This window comes from Strigops habroptila, chromosome 4, assembly GCF_004027225.2.
Source record: "Strigops habroptila isolate Jane chromosome 4, bStrHab1.2.pri, whole genome shotgun sequence".
Classification (NCBI taxonomy): domain Eukaryota; kingdom Metazoa; phylum Chordata; class Aves; order Psittaciformes; family Psittacidae; genus Strigops; species Strigops habroptila.
The window spans coordinates 37192231-37210790 of NC_046358.1; the positions used below are offsets into that span (position 1 = coordinate 37192231).

The 18560-nt window shown below is 34.3% G+C and overlaps 1 protein-coding gene across 1 annotated transcript in view; it reads right to left on the bottom strand.

The window, feature by feature from the left end:
- The window catches only part of TTC6 (tetratricopeptide repeat domain 6), a 65452-nt gene that overhangs the window by 11576 nt on the left and 35316 nt on the right, over nt 1-18560 (bottom strand). Inside the window, exons 12-25 of the mRNA XM_030482227.1 lie at nt 17115-17290; nt 16552-16688; nt 14302-14471; nt 13538-13658; nt 12056-12206; nt 10602-10684; nt 9432-9508; nt 8427-8587; nt 7495-7629; nt 6769-6918; nt 6389-6529; nt 5673-5786; nt 4044-4163; nt 1540-1613 (exon numbers count right to left, since the gene is read on the bottom strand). Of these exons, the coding sequence (XP_030338087.1) occupies nt 1540-1613; nt 4044-4163; nt 5673-5786; nt 6389-6529; nt 6769-6918; nt 7495-7629; nt 8427-8587; nt 9432-9508; nt 10602-10684; nt 12056-12206; nt 13538-13658; nt 14302-14471; nt 16552-16688; nt 17115-17290 (1810 nt within the window). The remainder of the gene's footprint in view (nt 1-1539; nt 1614-4043; nt 4164-5672; nt 5787-6388; nt 6530-6768; nt 6919-7494; nt 7630-8426; nt 8588-9431; nt 9509-10601; nt 10685-12055; nt 12207-13537; nt 13659-14301; nt 14472-16551; nt 16689-17114; nt 17291-18560) is intronic.

Below are 18560 nucleotides of genomic sequence, written 5' to 3' on the forward strand. Positions count from 1 at the left end.
AGATCATCTAGTTCCAAACCCCCCACCATTTCTCAATTTATGCATAATCAGCAAGTACAACCCCACTCAAAGTAGTTCAATTCTGACTGAAAGGGACATTTTTTCCCTTAAGTTTGCTTTCTATATGAGCTTACCAGTGGTTATAACAGTGAAGGTAATTAGTGTAAGACCTTGCAGACTTCAGTTTGAATTCCTTGGCCTGAGGAAGAAAACAGCAAAACTGGGCCAAGATTTCACCTTCTCAACAGTTGTACTCAGAGACACTTTACCCGAGTCATTCATGCTGTCCAAATGTCATGACCAAACATGGTTTTGGTAGTCTCTTCAGGCATAGATGTTTCAACCATAAATAATTTACTTCTAATACAACCCTCCTCTCTGCTTTTTCTCATACCAATTCATGAACTTATCTAACTATGCTAAACATAAGAGTAAAAAGAGATAATATTCAAAGTTCTAAGCATACACCATTCTGCTCTAAGAGGAAGCTAAATGTGGAACCCCATCCTTAAATATGAACTGAGGTATACCAAGTAGGTATAAAAAAGAATACCTGAAAAGTCAATGAATGCTAGTAAGTATCTTTACACACAAAGCAAAAACTTTAACATGGTAAAACAATTTTGTACTTTGACAAGTTGATACTGATAGTGTTTGAATATAAGCTGCCTGAAGCTTTTTAAAAGCAAATACAAATTAGGGCTTCATTCCAACCCTGTTGATAGGTAGTCATGATGTTAGAGACTGCAGGATGGATTCCAAAGGCATCTTAAAATGAGTTATACATGTGAGCTATATAGTTACTAGTGACTCCTTTGACAGTTGAATAAAGACATGGGCATGAAAAATCATATGTTCAGTTCTTAGAATCAGGATTCAGTATTCCTGTGCGAGTTCTACATCATCTGGACACTGTGAAAGACGGAACTGGTTATGCCTTAACTATCTAGCATGCAAGAAGTTTTAAAATAGGAGCTATCAACTCCAAGTGCCACTATGGTAAGTAGACTGAGATACTAATGCATATCTTATTTCTTTCAATTTATATCAATTTTAAGTGATTAACAGATTTAATTTAGTCTTTCTAAATACATAGATTCATCTTGATGAAACTACACTTTACAATTTCCAAATAAAAAATTCAGGCAAGGACAACCATTGAGGTTTTTGCTTTTCTTTGAAGGACAAAAATGCATATTTAAACAGAAATTGCATCCTAACTAATTCTGAACAAACCAATCCAAGTTTGTTTATCTCAGAATTCTTGTTCTTCAGTCCTTCTCTTGGTTCTATTTTATCACCCTAGTATTTCCTCCTAACAGTGTCATGCGCACATAGTTGCTTGATACCAGAAGATTTTAATACCTGTTTTTAAACTTGGAAAAAAAACCAACCCTAATTTTCTTTTTTCTATTCCTCTTTACCATTTTTCCCTCTCCAAGTTCTCAGTGCACTTGATATGAAAAGGTGAACAGGAATATAAAGCTCAGGGATTGTTTCATTTTTCTACTCTCCATCAAACAAAACTATGTATCCTACCTATGATAGCAGATTCCAATAGCTTGAAAGATCTGGCTGTCATCTGGACTAAGCAACACTGCTTCTTTAAAGTCCTGAAAAGAACAGACATTAAACCATGTAATTTGATATTGCTTCATTTCACCTACCACTGTGGTTTTAGCTGAACAGTTTTATAAGTTTTATACTCCTACATAAAAAGGGAGATGACTTCTGACAAAGGCAGAAATATTCAGAAATATTGGAGATGTATTTAACTGTTTTCATACTTCTTGTCCCAGACTTTGATAGAATAAAATGTCCAAAGTTACGTGGTATCATGGCATTCCCTACAAAGCTGCAGGCATCATTTCCAGAAACAAAACCTTCCAGAAAGGTATTTTTTGCTTATTTTTAACAGAAATACTGTACCTTAGCTGTTATTTTTAAATACATATATATTGAAAATATATTTTACTATATGCAATTTCAACAGAATTCTTCAAGTAATAAAATTATCTAGTTACTTCCTGTTATTACTTTGACAAATGTTGTAAACCAAACTCATATTTGTATTGGGAAACTATCCACAATGTTTCAGTGAAAGACTTCATAGGGCTTTTGACTTTTGACTTTTACTTAAACTCAGAACATATTTCAAAATGCTTTTGGTTTTGATATATGTAGTTCAAATGTAAAAATGGTACTAGTGCTTTTAAAATCAAATACAACCATTTAAATTACGATGTAAGGAAGCACTTCAGGCTTCTGCATGGGAAAGACAAAAGTATGTAGTAGGAGTGGTTTAGCTGATGTATCTGCTCTACTACAACTCAGAAAGCATTTTTCACTTGTTCAAATTTTGAAAATAAATGCGGAAGATTTTTGTAGCGTTAGAATTACAAAAGCTGCAAAATACTGATGTGCAGACATATATTTATATTTTTTAAAATAAAACCCCTTTTTTGGTGAAGACGCTGTCATAAAATTATAGCTCTGTTTTTAAAAAAATACTGAGACACGTTGTCCCATCCAGCAAAGCCTTTCAAAGAATACTCAGCAAAGCTAATGTCATTCTTCATGTGCACAATTTGGAGAATACACTCTGCTCTGGACATGGAGCAGTGCAAAAACAGGATCAAAGTTCCAAGGACCAGGTTTGTTTTACTTAAACCAAAGGTGCTATCCTCACAGGTAACCACACTCTTCACAGAAATAAGCTGAAAAGACACCTCTATATAGCAATTCAGATCTTACATAGACTGCATTGTAACTTTTCCTTTTTCTTCCAGTGTACCCAACTCAGGAATATAGTCATAACAAGTAGTATGTATCTGTGCTTATTATATCAATCATCATTCAACCAGCACTATACATGTATACAGATATACTCCTTGCAATAAAATATTATCAGAATTGATATATAAGAAGCTCTCAAGCATATCACTGATGTTTTTCTTAAATTAGGTGTTACATTTCTCTGTCTGTTGTTCAATTACCATTTTGTAAATTTATTTTCACTACAATCTATTCAAAGAACTTCTTGCTCATCCTGCTGGTTCTGCCCCAGTCTCTTTCTACTGGCCTTACGTATCTGTAACACCTCAGCCTCTTTCCTGAACTATTCTGATCAACTACATCTTGAAGCATAAGAGACCAGTAACACAGTATTTCTACTTATATCATTTCTATGCAAGGTCTACCACCTGTAAAGAGTTTTGTTGGGCACCTCCAGTGGGACATTTCTGGGTCATTCAAATGGGATTCATATTCATTTTTCATTTTTTATTTGCAAATAAAAAATGGAACTCAATTTTTTGAATGCCTATGCTGAAATAGTTGCTATCACATAAAGAAAATAACATGTTAAAGTTATTAGTCCACAATAGAAGCAATGAATGCACCAGTTATACTGAAAATAACCTTGCTTTTTTTAAAAAATAAAACTTTTAGAAAACTTAAAAACTAATTAAAATTCAAAAATAAAGCTCCATGTGTGTGAAAGTATAATGTTTAACGTTGTTGGGCTTCAAGCCTGCTATTGCTACACCAGATGAGAGTCATCTGCACTGTGAGTCAGTATCAGAAATATACACATTTAAGAAAATAGTCTTGAGGCCAGACCTTTCCTGACCTTTCAACAAAAATGGTCCTTTACACATATACATGCACACACAGAGAGGAAAAAAAACAAGCCCACTCAGTCAGGACCTCAATTTACTTAGGCTTCTGCAATGAATTACTACTCATTTGGACCCAACATAAATTACTTCAAGATCAAAAAAGCAGGAAGAATCAGGTTCTAGGTTCTTAAATTTTGTGCAACTACCATGTTTAATTCTAGCAGCATAAGGTTGTAAAATAAGTAAAACTGCACTTTATTTGCATCTTCACAGCCAGAGTGGTATTAGGTGTTGAACAAATGAGAACCGGGCACAAACTCTTTCAGAAGAATATAAAAACTGTCAAGCTGGTCTTTATGTCAGCAATAGCTTACATTTTACAGAAAACTCTATATTTCCTTTACTCAAAAAAGTATTTTGTACCTCACAAGCATTAGCATAATCATCAAGTTCCATGTAGAGCAGTCCACGATTAATTAACACTTTAAAATTTATTTCCTTATTCAATTCAAGCAGAAGGAGAATTCCATAATCTTTCAAAGCCTACAAAAACATGAAATGTATTTTAAACCAGAACTTATTCAGAGGGATACAATGATACTTCAAAATTTACTTTCAATGATACTTTCAAATCCCTACAAATCATGTGCATATGTATAGACTTCAGTGTGGCTATTCCACTGTTTCACTGTTTTCAGATTGAATTTAACTGAATTTGAGCCTTCTGTAATCACATAGATACCCATTCCTAGAGTACAGAAGGAAAGGCAATGCAAATATATTAAATAGACATAATTAAAACTTTTTTGTCATTATATAAATTGAGTTATAAATTCTAATTACTACTGCTAAATTTTATGTCCATATTCTTATTTAAAAAAACCCAAAATTATTCTAGATTAGTCATGAATTAATGCCAAAGTAAAACACTTCTAAAATTAAGTATCTTCAAATATAATTCATTGTGCTTGAAAAATCTAAGCACTACTTGTATTAACGAAATTTGGGTGTAAATTTTGTAAAAGAGCACATAGTGACATGACTAGGTAGACTGAAGAAGCCTCAGTTCTCAAATTTAGCAAACCTGAGCAGTATTTCAACAATGTTTGATCTGAAGAAGTCCTAGAACAACTCTTTTTTTTTTTTTTCACCTGACGGACAAGCTTGGATATTATACTTACAAATAACTAGACAGTTTAGAGCTAATATAAGAAAATGTCCTTGACTGCAGTATTGCATATACTAGCCACTTAAGAAAAGTTCTATTCTTTGTGACTTCTAAACTAAGCTAGGTATTAGAAATAGCTTTAACAATCCTGTTCTGTTAGATTTCATAAATTCCTTCTGTCAACATACTACCTTTTTTCTGCAACTTTCCTTGTACTTCCAGTGGCTTTTCTGAAGACTGACACCAACTTTTACAATAACTTATTTATGAAGGAACTAATATTTTCACACCTTAAACTTCTGCCTTCAGCTGCTGTAATCACCTATTTTAATTTACCCATCTGCATCATTCTTTGCCAATTAACCTCTAAAAACAAATTGCCTTTGACAAGGTCAATTTGACTTGAGACATCTGAGCTAAAATACTTAGGAACTAGCCCTGTCTCAGAAAACAGGCCTCATCAAAAAGACAGTTCAGCATCATTCTGTTCCCAGTCTGAAGATGCATAGTGCCTTAGCGTGCCCTATTGTGCCTTTGCTTTATAAAAGTAGAAATCAGAAACACTCAGAGGTAGCTCACAGGTAAATTGACAGAAGTATAAAACACGCTCAGAAAAACAGGGTTGTGAATAAGGACTGTATGTGGTCCAAATTCCTGTTTTGATGTAGTCTGCTTCTGGATACAGTTCTTTCATTTTCAAAAGGATATCACGGGTATGATAGTGACATAAAAAGCCATTTTTGAAAACAATTTCCTGAAGAGCACAATCATTCAGGAAGACATTGCAAGAGGTCAGAAATTTTGACTAATTGCTAATAACAGGTTAGTAGTTAATATGAACAACCAAGTGCTCATGTAATGTTGAAAAAAAATTAATACCATACCTCTCTGAAGTCCTTTATTTGATGATAAGAGACAGCTCTGTTATAATATGCCAAAATGCAGATTTTGTTGAGGTCAATAGTTTTTGAAAGGTCTTCAATTGCAGCTTTAAATGCCTGAAAATGAAAAACCACTATGTATAAACTGTAATTCAGAGTTCATGGCACTACATATTCTTCCTCAAATAATAGCCTATGTAAAATTTTATTTCATAGGTTTACATTTTGATTCTTCATCAGTACTGGAAGGCATTCAACCATTTCACTATGCCATCTGTGGACTACTTACTGCATTTCTTACTACAGTGGGAGAACTTCTTCAGAAGTTCTGTTTGTGCAAAGCCTGGGCAAACAAATATTCTTAGTGTTTTATTACATCATATCCATATACTGCAATATCTAATCAATCCTTAGTTTTACTAGCTTACATTTTATCTTTACCTAACATAAAACGTATCTTTTGTGGAGTTTTGCTACTTCTGTCTATCACTAAGAATCTATTCTGTGGAATTTAAGAAGAGAATAACCAGAGAGGTGCTCAGTAGCTTCTATAACCCATCAAGCATTTTCAGTTACACAGAACAATCAGAGAGCAGCTTCAGTGGGGAATGGAAAGTAAAATAATCAAGCTGAATCCCTGGTTTCCATCAGCAATACTTTTACCATTATTTCACCATTCAAAAGTGTCAAGTTTTTACAACAATAAAGAACAGTCCCACCTTATTTTGACACTTCAGAGTTCCTCGGTAAAAATAAGCTTGCACACTGTTAGGAAGAATTTTGATCGCCTCATTGCAATTCAGTATTGCCTTAGAGTATCTACCTTTACTTCCATAGTAAGCAGCACGACTCATATATGCCTGTAGAGATGAAGACAGAATGATGACAAGGTAAAAAACTATATTTACTTAGCATTATAAAACAAGGATTAAATAGAAGACAGAAAATACAAGTTTATAAAAACACATATCTTACAAAGCTTGTTGTAATTTATATGTGCTTGATAGCAGATTACAAGACAGTACACCCATAAATGCAAAATCGGACAGTCTTTGAACACATCCAAAATGCCTCACACAAACAGGAATCTTTGTATTACCTGGAAATGTGATGGACAAAGAGCAAGTGCTTGACTGAAGTCTTGGATGCACTTAGCTTGTCCAAGCTGCATTCTACACAGCCCTCGCTGATAAAAAGCATCAGGGTAACTTGAATGTAGTCGAATAGCCATACTAAAAGCATCACAGGCCTAAAAGGATGAAATATCACCTGGGTTAAATATGGTCTGTTTGTTCAGCTGAAACCACAGCCTAACTGATTCTTTTGCACAGCTAGGTGTGATCTATTTTTGCATCTGGAAACCACCATAAACCTGCATTGTGTCTTTTCACCTTCATCCATCTACTGCTATTTAAAATTTTGTCACATTTAACATTCTACCTAATGTAATCATAACTTCACGGAAGCACAATCTAACTCATTTAATTAATCTCATTTCTTCAGTGAGACTGCAAAATATTAACCACGCACATGGTCTTCTGTCTGTAAGAGCTGAAATACTGAAGTTGTTTATTAGAATGGACAATGGATTAATATGGCTAGATTGCAATTCCTTTAAAATCCATCCAGATAGTTCTTTCCTCTACATTGTACATTAGTTTACAAAGTCACAGGCTTTTCAAGGATCTACAGCTGTATTATCAGATGTACATTGACACAGAAAGTCACCTTTCGCAATTGTCATGTATTACCACATTAGATATTTCTGACAATTTTGACAGCAGTGGAATTAAAGGCTAATACATTCTACATAATTAATACCAACCTGTAATAAACTTTTTTGCTCCATGTAGCACAGGCCTGTGAGATAATATATTTCTGCAGCCTCAAATGTATTAGGCAGGGTTTTTGCTGAGGTCTTCAGGAGCTTCATAGCTTTTTTAAAACTTATCTCAGCATCCTGCAAAACAGAGTATCAATAGTTGCAAAGCACTTAACTGAAAATCTGCAAGATTTGCTAGACATTTTAAATTATTGAAAATGGTTTTTTCTTAGTCTTTCTTTGGAACATCATGGTAAAACTATTAATCTATTATTCCTTGATGTTGCTGGAGTTAGACACTTTCTTGATCTCTGAATGGTTCATACTAATAACTGATTAGAAAACCAGAAATATTCCTGAGTTTTGCTTATATCTGACAAAGTAGCTAATGTACATGATCTAGCAATAATGTACAGTTTATTTATACTGTTATTTAGGTAAAAGAATTATAGCAGTTTTTTCTTTAGTGAGTCTTTCAAGATGAAGTATTTGTTTAGAGATATCAGTTTGAAATACCAGTGCCTAATGACATATGAATAGTCATGAAGTTCAGAAAATACCTGTAACTATACATTATACATTCAGTTCACAAACAAGAATTAAACTTTTATACTGCATTTTATTAGACAAAAACGCTAGACGTACTTCTGTATTATTTTATCTCAAAAGAAGCAAAATTATGACATATAATGGATCTCACTCTACATAACTATCTTTTAATTGATCAGCTCAAATGTTTTAAAACTAACATTTCCTAATTTATGCTGAACTATTAGTGCTGCTGTTGTTGAAAATTCTTACTCAGATCTTATAATTTAAACAATTAGATTCTCTGAAAGTTTATTTATATACTAGCACATCTCATAAAATACTAAAATAATACAGAGAGAAAGAAAAACATTGTCTTGCTTGGCATATATATAAACTTTTCTAACCTCAGTTTTCTTGGCTTTCATTTGTATTTTTCCTAAAATAATAAACATTGAAGGCTCAGGTTGAGTAGCAGTAGCTTCAAGTAAGCACTCTATGGCCTTATTGTGATTTTGACAAAATGACTGAATGAGTGCTTGCTGAACAGGCTGAGATGCAAAGGATTCTGGAAGGAAACCACCATGAAAAACAATCATTTCTTTTCCAGTATAAAATACCTTTAAGTGATACTTTTAAATGCTATTAAAATATCTAGAGTATCAAAGCTTGTTTTAACATCCATAAGACGAAAAATGTAAACTAAATTTCTACAAAAGTTTGAAGTTGAACAGTTCTTTATCAATAAGTAAGTATAGTTTGATTGATAAACACCTGCAAATATTTACCTTCCTTTCCCCACATCTAAGAAGGCTTTGCTCTGTGGAAGTACCACCATATGCCTGCTTTGGTTTTATATTCTTATGCTCTGTGTATCCACTCTTGGTCCCTACCAGAGACAGGAAATTAATCTCATACACTATGGTTATTCATATGGATTCACCAAGAGCTTCAGGACACACTGAACACTACCATTTTATGCCCAGCACATAACAAGGAACTACTACACTGCAACATTTTTACTGCCCAAGTGCATTGGGAAGGTTCAGTTCTAAAGCTATGTGATATTTTGTTAGAAAAGACTGTACATAAGTACAGAACAGAATCTTCACTCAATATTCCTTTAAAGCAGAAATTACCAATATTGAAACGCAGAAATATAAAACAAGAACTCAAAAGATAATGGAAATTTTGAAATCACAGGTGACAACACAGGCAATAGTGTATACCATTATTACTTTTTAAAGACTTCAGACATGCAAACAAAATACACTAGATAATAAGTTCCTACATTTTAGCTGATTCATGGTAACTAATCTATTTGCACGCTTGAACTTTTGTTTTACAAGTCCTTGGTTACAGACTGCCATGGTTCACAACTGTCTAGGAAAATGGATGGAAATTGATGTTACCTTCATGCATTTCTGCAAGTTGATGAATACATAAACTTGCCAGCTCATATTTCTTCAACTCCATTAAATACTGTCCCCTGTAATGAAATATTTGTTGGATGGAATTAGGAAAACTATTTCCAGGCATTTCTTTCAAAGTGCAAATGTTGCTGAAATAAGTTTTCACTAGCATAAAGAGCGAAAAAGGAAAAATAACGCCTTCCAATAAGGAATAGTCAAAGTTTTTTCTATTTTTTTTTCTTTTACCAGAAATAGCTGTCCAATTTTTAATTTTTCTTTCACATCACAGTACTAAGGAATTATACGCTTACCTCTCTTCAAACTATAGAAGTTCAAAAAATACATTTTCTTTGTATTCCACATATAGTAATCCTTAAAATCTCAAGAACTGCAACAATAATCTCAATACTGTTTCTAAAATCCACTACAGACTGAAAGCTGATAGACACATTCTGTTTTCAAGGACTTTTTTTTGCCTTTTCAGGTATGGGCATCAGTATAAGAGGTCATGCTAGCCACATTCTGAGAGACAAGCTGAGCAAACCCACTCTCAAAATTCGAAAAATACAGTATTATTGACTGGAACATAGTAACTAATTCTCCTAATACAGTTGATGAATAATATCCTAGCGTTACCTCCTTAGTTCTTACGCCTTTTCAGGGAAGGAAACAGCTTTATCTAGTAATTTACTTTTGCTTTGGTAAAAGCCAGTACTCACTGGGCTGAAGATGAGGAAGAATAGCTCAAATCTAAACTGGCCTGGGCTCAATCCTTCACATTCTTTGCATTATGTGGATTCTGCAGACAAAACAGTGAAGGACCCATCCACTCGGGGAAAACATTGAAAATTATTATATTTTTAAAAGTTCAGACTTGCTTTTTTGTCATGGCTATTTACTTCTTTTTCCCCAGAAACTATATGTGCCTCAAAGAGCAGAATCCTGTATGTGAAATACGGTTCCTCCCTCCAAGATAACAATTACACTAGTTGTGTGACATTATGCAGATAAAGTTCTTCAGGTTTGAAAGTACTATGAAAACACTACAGTTTTTAAAACCCATTCAGACCAGGTTTCAAACAATACAAGAGTATCCTCCAACAGCATTTCAAGTGGAATTTTTTTTTAAAGTGAGACTTCTGTGAAGCTCTCAAGTAATCACTTCCCTACCTTAATATGCAAAGTTGTGATTTATCTGGATAAAGATGAATGGTTCGGTTTATATCCTTCAGAGCATTTGAAAAATTATGTATCTGTAATTCATAAAGAAAAAAAACAGCAATTTAATTGCTAATATGAACACAGTCTGCAGACACAATTATTATTTCTGTAAATGTGGTTCTGAAGGATGTAATGCCCTCATGGTAACAACTCACAAGGCACATACGCCCTCTGTAAAGCAGGTCAACGTGTTTTTAATAAAGGTCTGAAACATTTACCCTACATATTTCCATACTTTCCCACAGGGCAGAGCCAAACTCGAGACAGTTTCTTTACTTTTCCAAAATCTAAAGAAAAGTTAGGACTTTTGGGAATGAGATTTGGTTATGCGTGTATGTCCTGATGAATCTTCACTGCTGTAATGAATTTGCATTTATTTTTCAAGTGCTTGGGCATGTGGTTCCATTCAGTGTGCTTCAGATGCTGAGTAGAAAGGACGTCATTAAAGTGTAGATTCCAAAGACTGATTCATCCAACTGGGATAGCTGCTAACTCAAACTCTCATTAAAGAACAGCATTGATGAAAAGTATGTACTGAGCTTCAGTTTACTGTCTATTTTTATTTTACCACTTTACATTGAAATTTTAAAAATAAATAAATAAAATCCAAAAAAAATCCCCAAAGAACAACCCTACAAAATCAACCTGAGCGTTAGTGGATGGCCTCCAATATAGACTATCAATCAGGCACAAGTTCATACACTACCAAAAAACAGAATATCATCAATCCACACAGATGGACTCTGAGTTAAAAGCCATTTCCTTTAGTTGTGGAAGAAAATGAACAGTGCAAGCAATTTATCAAAACATTTTGAAAACAAATTAAGCACTGTGAGACAACAGTTGTTTGGATTCTGCAAATGAAGTCTACAGAAATCAGGCCACACTTAATACTCCATTCCTGGTACTCCTGAGAGGGTCCCAAAAAAACAACTGCTAGCAGAAAATATTCTCAAATCTTATGCAGAAGTAGAATACATGCTGGTTTACATTAAATTAAACTACTGAAAATTTGAGTTTTCCTGAAAAATTAGTATTCTCAAGAAAATTCTGTTTATAAAACATTGTATTTCAAAATTGGGGGGAGGAGATACTAGAATAATTTTTTTTTTTTTAAATATATTTAAAAAAAAAATTAATCCAGCTCAGATTATGTGTACACTGATTTAGAAAAGATAAAATGACACTAGAAATATTTTTTGTCATTGCATTACATGCCAACAATATTTCACAATTGTAATGCATGTGATTCTATTATGGTACCTAGGACTATTTGAAACTATAGCTATAAGCAGGTTCTAACATCTGCATAACACCAAGGCATAGATGTTAAAATACTCACAACCATAAATATAAATAAAGCTACACTAAGTGGCAAACAGAAGAAAAAGCAATGTTATTACCTTATGATATGCTTGCGCTCTGCATACATAGGCCTGAACATTGAGAGGATCTATTTTGATGACATTAGTAAACTGTTGAATAGCTTCATGGTACCGATTGAGATGCAACAGCAGTATCAAACCAATATTTAGGTAAGCAAAGGTGACAGAGCTGAAACCGGAAATTTTTTTCCTTTTGTTATTGCATGAAACATGTCATTGTATTAACCACAACTTATACAGGCCTTATCTACTTTTTATGACTTTTTCCACACATCTGTTTTGTGATCACACTGAGCTACAGAATTTTAATTGCCAGCAGAGGAGATAGCTGATTAAAAACATAATTTCAGTAGCTTGTGATGATTGGCTGGACACTAGAGGCTTTCTGATCACCAAAAATAGCAGTCCAAATGTGAATTGTGAAGAAATGATGACAAGTCTCTGCCATGGAAGCTGGGCTTGAAATAGAGCTAGCTGGTAATTTTGTATATACTTGAATACACAGAGAATTACTGATTTCTTCAACTTTAAAAACACACTGAAGTTTTAAAAGACTGACAGAGCTTACATGTTTTCCATCTAGCCTGCTCCTTTATTTTCTGCCATTTCACTTGGCTAGATGCTAGGGAGAACTGTGTTTCCAAGATCCGCAATATCTTGTGCAGCCCACTCTTGCAGACTGTTTTTAGGCAAAATTCAAGACTGCCTATAGCACAGCCAAGACAAAGGAAGAGCTGAGGGATCTTTAGGCCTGCCATAAATTGGAATGAAACCCTTTGCTCAAGACAGGGCTGTTGAGGTTGGCTGAGGCTGAATGAGAACTCAGTACTTTTAGAGTAAGGTAATTAATGCAGCTAACTGGTATGGGATGCTTGTTGCATATTGTAAGGCCATTTGCATGGCATCGCTGCTACAGATATAATCTGTTTCTGAAGTATTTTTAAGTGGTAGGAAGAAATGCAATTCTGTGAAATCACATCAGTTTCAGCCACCAACTATCAAGGGCCACAAAGAGCTTTTTTTTTTTTTTTTTAAATAATTTTATTTCAAGGACGCCATTTGCTAACTTTTGTTAAAGAAGTCACTGTGACATTTTCTTTTGAGGGGCAAAAAAAAAATATGCTTGACTTTTTACCTGCATTGTGTACAGATTCCCTCCCAAAAGACTAACGAAATTATTATGGCATGAGTAGTCAACTTTAATTAGGACTTCAGCTTCATCCTTTGTATGCCAAAACTCAATAATTTATTTGCCAAGTTGCCACGTAAGGCAAAATACAATTTAATTTTGAAATACATTAATAATTATTTTTATTATACTCAAGACTGTAGTAAGTGAGACAAAAGATACTAAAAGAAGACATTAATGTTTTGTGTGGTTTAATTCCAGCCTATTTGCTGAATAACAGTTTTGATTCTATTTTTCTTTATTAGGACCTTCATGCCCCCAGGTAATCAGAATATAAATAGCATATATTCAAAATTCTTAAATCCAATCACCTGTTCAAAGCTAGGGCACTTTCAAAGTCACAGATTGCCAGTGACCATTGACACTGTTCTGAGTAAACAATCCCACGATGAAGAAAAGAACAGAAGTTTTGCTGAGTGTCATTGATGAGTACTGTGGAAGAGGGAGAATAAAAAACAACTGTTCAAATATTCACATATATTTCAGTCACTCCATGCAACTTACTTGCACATCATTTTTTACTTTAGTTTTCTTACAGTTTAATAAAATATCATAGTCAAATCATAACATAACATATTAGATCATAACAGAAGTTGTTCAACCTTCAAGACATATTTATAATTCTGTTACACCCATTCAAATTGTTAAAAGTGAAGCAGAAAAGCTTAGGAAGCAGAGGCAAAATAACTGAAGAGTAACAACAGCAGCAAGAGTCAATGTCTAATAGCAAACTTAATAGAAGTCCCACAGAAGTTGTGGACACCCCATCCTTGGAAGTGTTTAAGGCCAGGTTGGACGGGGCTTTGAGAAACCTGGCCTACTGGAAGATGTCCCTGCCGGTGGCAAGGGAGTTGCAACTACGTGATCTTTAAGGTCTCTTCCAACCCTAACCATTCTATGATTTTATGAGAAATGAAAAGGAACAAGTTATTACCAAACACTAAATTACAACCATACATTTCAATATTTGCAACATGAAATATCTGTGTTATATTGCAGTACAGTAACCACTGGTGAAAGGTCCTTCCTGTTTTTAATGATAAGCATACACACCATTAAAATAAACAAGTAATACCAGAAACACTGAAGTCCTGCACAGCTCCTTTTGGATCAACTTGTCGTAGTATGCAACCTCTATAGTAGAATGCTGACCAGCAAGAAGGGTCTAGATGAACTGCAGCTGCCAAGTCTTGTATTGCATTTCTATACTGTTGCTGCTTAGCATATGCTCTTCCTCGATACAGCCTAATAAGGAAGAAAGTTTCTTTTTAAATATAATTTCCCTTAAAAAATTATGCCTACAGAATGAAGTTATAGTGTGAAGTCATAGACTTATTTATAACATTAACAGGTTATACCAACTTAATATCAAGAGTTCTTCCATTGGTTTTGTCATGCAACCTTGAAGTAATTACTCAGGAAAAATGTTGGAAAATAGAATAAACATTCAATTTTATTTTTTGAATTTAATAAAGCAAGTCTGAAGGAACAAAGTCCGGTAATCTATACCATACAGGCAGATCACTACACTTGCAAAAACAAGTTTAATTTAATAGAACCCTGTATCAGCTTTGGGCATCACAGAGTTGAATGGAACTCTCTCCAAGTTTCATAGTCTATTGCAGCAGATGTAAAAAACTGATGTAAAAGAGAAATATTAAACTGTCCTCATTACTATTAAAGCTTTCTGAAAACACTAGTTCTATTTTTCAATATTTCTTTCAAACAGACAAGTTTACAAAATGAGATCCTACTATTTTACACTACTCTTCCCTCTAATTCAGGAAATAAATTCAGCAATATATGTAAACAAGAGAAATCACAAGCATGGGTGAAAAAATTTAATAGACAGCAATGGCTGTAAAATTATTTTATCAATGCAAAACATAATATATAAAACATTTTTTTATTACTAAAGATAGCTTTCACTTATAAAGTGGGTCTTATCCAACTTCTCTGCAGAATTATCATGCAAAATATATACTATTCCTTTTTCAGTCTAACACAGTAAAGTCAGCTCCTCAAGAATTTAAATCACATGCTTGACTCTACACAAACACAGAGCACTGACACTAATCATACTCACTAGGACTATTCACAGAACCCATATATCAGCATGTAAGCCTCAATGAACTAGTGGATTTTGGAAGGCCAAATGCAGCTTTATGTTGCTTGAAGATTTTATTTCAAAGTCAGAGTTTTAAGGAGCATTTGTAAATTACTTTAGTAGCACAGGAACCTAATGTCATAAGAAAGCTTTGAATGAGTCTGTGATTCCCTGTGATGAAAGAGATGAACTTACAAGTAAAAGATACACATGGGGGAATCCTCCCCTAGCCATTTCTATTCAGTTTGGATGGGAATTAGTTCCAAAATAACACATCTGAACTTAGGTGTCTACTTGTAAATGACTACGACATATGTTAGGTGTCTGACTTTCCATTACAGATGATGGTGATCTACTCAGTATAATCCAAGGAGATGAGAGCAATTCAGTTCATCCAAAAATACACACTTGCTGGCTGTTTAGCCAAACAGCTCTCCAGACTTTACAGACGAGCCCGTATTCAGTCTGCAAGAGTCTAGTAACTGTACTGATTGGAGTCCTCAGTGATAATGGCTGCTCAGACACCTACCTCCCATGGATACAGCAAGCTGACCCCTAAATTCAGGTATAGTAATCTTGTACTGAATATCTGCTTTTATTTTACATATATTTTCATGAATCCAGAATAGCGTATAAAAAGAACGTAAATCTTTGTAGGAATGATATTAAAAAGAAGTCACATTTTCTAGTAGGGAAATATTATTTTTCCAGTCTTTGTAAGTCAAACCTCAAAATCATCATTATAATATAAAGATGCTTCTCATTCATAATTCAATTTTTTTGCAGAAAATATTAATTCAGCACAATGCTAAGAATAGAAGTGTCAAGGCAACCAATGGAAATTACGCATGTAATGTAACTGTGTAATCTTTAAGGACATTCTTCACTTTGAGCATGTATTTAAATCCAGCTCCTTAGAGCAAAGCACATATGCACATCCTTAAGTCCAACTGACTCTATATTTGCATCACTCCAGTGGGATCTGAGCATATGGTTCTGTGCTTAGCTAAATTAAGGTCTAGGGACTAATCCAAAGTCATTAAAGCAACATAAAGATTCCCCAATAAATATCATGGCCAAGAATTCTTATTCTATTTCTATTAGACACCCCTTTGGACGCAATTGCTTTATTATTATTTAATACATATTCAGTCTTTTACATATTATTTTAATAATCCACTTAAAATTCAAATATTTTTGTCAAACTATATATTCTACCTTGCCTGAGCGTTGCTGGGGTCTTCATTGATCACAGCTGTAAAATCTCGAATAGCTGTAGTCAAAATTGAATAGTCAAAGAAATGCATTCCATGTTTCATAAGTGCATCTGTTCTTTTTGGGTTATACTGAAAACACTGTAATGAAAAAAATTAGTACATTATCTTATTCCTTATTTTTATTATTTCTATTGATTAAAATTCCTAACCAAGCATAAAAATAATATATTCTTTTATTCTCATATTCTTTTTTATTCCTTTGTCCTTTAATGTCTATTGTCATTTCCATTAACTAAAGTGAAATAAAAAAGTAGTGATGCAAGATTACTTGTGGCTGATAATTTGTAGACATTCAATAATTTATTGAATTAGCCAGCAGGAATAACAGAAATTATTTATTTATTTCTTATTTATTTCTATAGCACTGATATTTTCAAACATCATTTATTTTAAAGGATATCTGTTCTCCAAGCTACTTACCAGATATATCCAAATATAGTTTACTTTTACTAAAGTTGCACAAAGTTATTACACTATTGTAACAAAACGAAAAAGTGAACTTACTTTTGCATAATCATCCATGACCAATAAGAATTGATTTTCCTCAAAATACAACTCAGCTCTCCTAAAATAAACATCATCATCTGTAGGGTTGCATTTTATTGCAGAGCTGTAACTGATGATTGCCAGTGTATTATTACCTTGTTTCCTGTAAATTTCAGCCATTGACACGTATGTATCTGAAACAACCACCCAAAATATAAAAAACACTATTTAGCAGCCCAAAACAATAAGTCATCTCCTGTCATTAATGCAAGTTGTAGAAATAGAACCATAGATTATACAAAAGCTCAGGAAGTCCTGTTTCAGTGTAAGCAACAGAACTCAGAAGTTTAGAGCTATAGGTATGTGCTCAATCACAGAGCGCATGCAGCTGTCAATTGATAGCTCTTGCTGGATTCACAGGTACTAAAAATCTTTGTTCTCTATAGAGCTCTGCAGAAATGGCCCATCAAGCTATTTAGTGTAGACTTGCTGATCACAAACAAATATAAAGAGATGCAGTTTAAATGGGCCCAAACAGTGTTTATCCCACTGTATTGGGTTTGGTCAGGATACAGGTAACTTTCTTTACAGCTGTCTATACGTGGTGCTGTGTTTCAGATTTGTGGCTAAAACAGTTTTTATTACACAACACAGGTTTAGCTGCTGCTGAACAATGCTTGCACAGTATCAAGGCTTCCTTCCCCTCCCCTCTGCCCTCTCCCAAGTGAGTAGGCTGAGGGTGGGCAAGAAGTTGCAGGGGATACAGGTGGGGCAGCTGACATTAGCAAGCCAAAGGGATGTTCCATAACATATAACTTTCTGCTCAGCAACAAAAAAAATAGGGGTAGACAAAAAAGGGGAGGGAGGGTGTCTTCCAAGTCCATGTACAATTAAAATTTCCTTTCTTGTGACCTAGGAGCACTGTCTCCTGTTTTGCTGTGCATCTCTCAGAAGAGTCTGTCTTTCGTGTTACCACCCATTATGTAGCTGAGAACAGATTTCCCTGTTAGCATCACCTACTCCAGGCTAAGGAATTCATCTCCCTCAGCCTTTCTTTGCACAACTTAGGCCCCAGACCCCTGACCATCTTAATGGCTTTCTAATGGACTCTCTCCAGCTTGTCTCTTTCATACAAGGTGTTCCAAAACTGGGCAAAGTCTTGCAGATGCAGCATCACAACCTGGCAGAGGGGAATCACTTTCCCTGACCTGCAGGGCCTGGTCTGTCAACCAGGTGGTATCCTTCCTTCCTGACTGAAGCACAATAGCAAACTGTCTCCATTACTGGATTATTATCAGCTTTCCCCATTAAATTAATGAATACAATTTCCCTCCATCCACCATTTTTCTTTTTTTTCTTTGCATTTTTGAAAAACACACCAAAGTACTTATTTTTGCTGTAGAAATCCAACTGACCCAAGCATTTGAAGATGCATGTCTTCTTTGTAATCTTTTTATGATATGG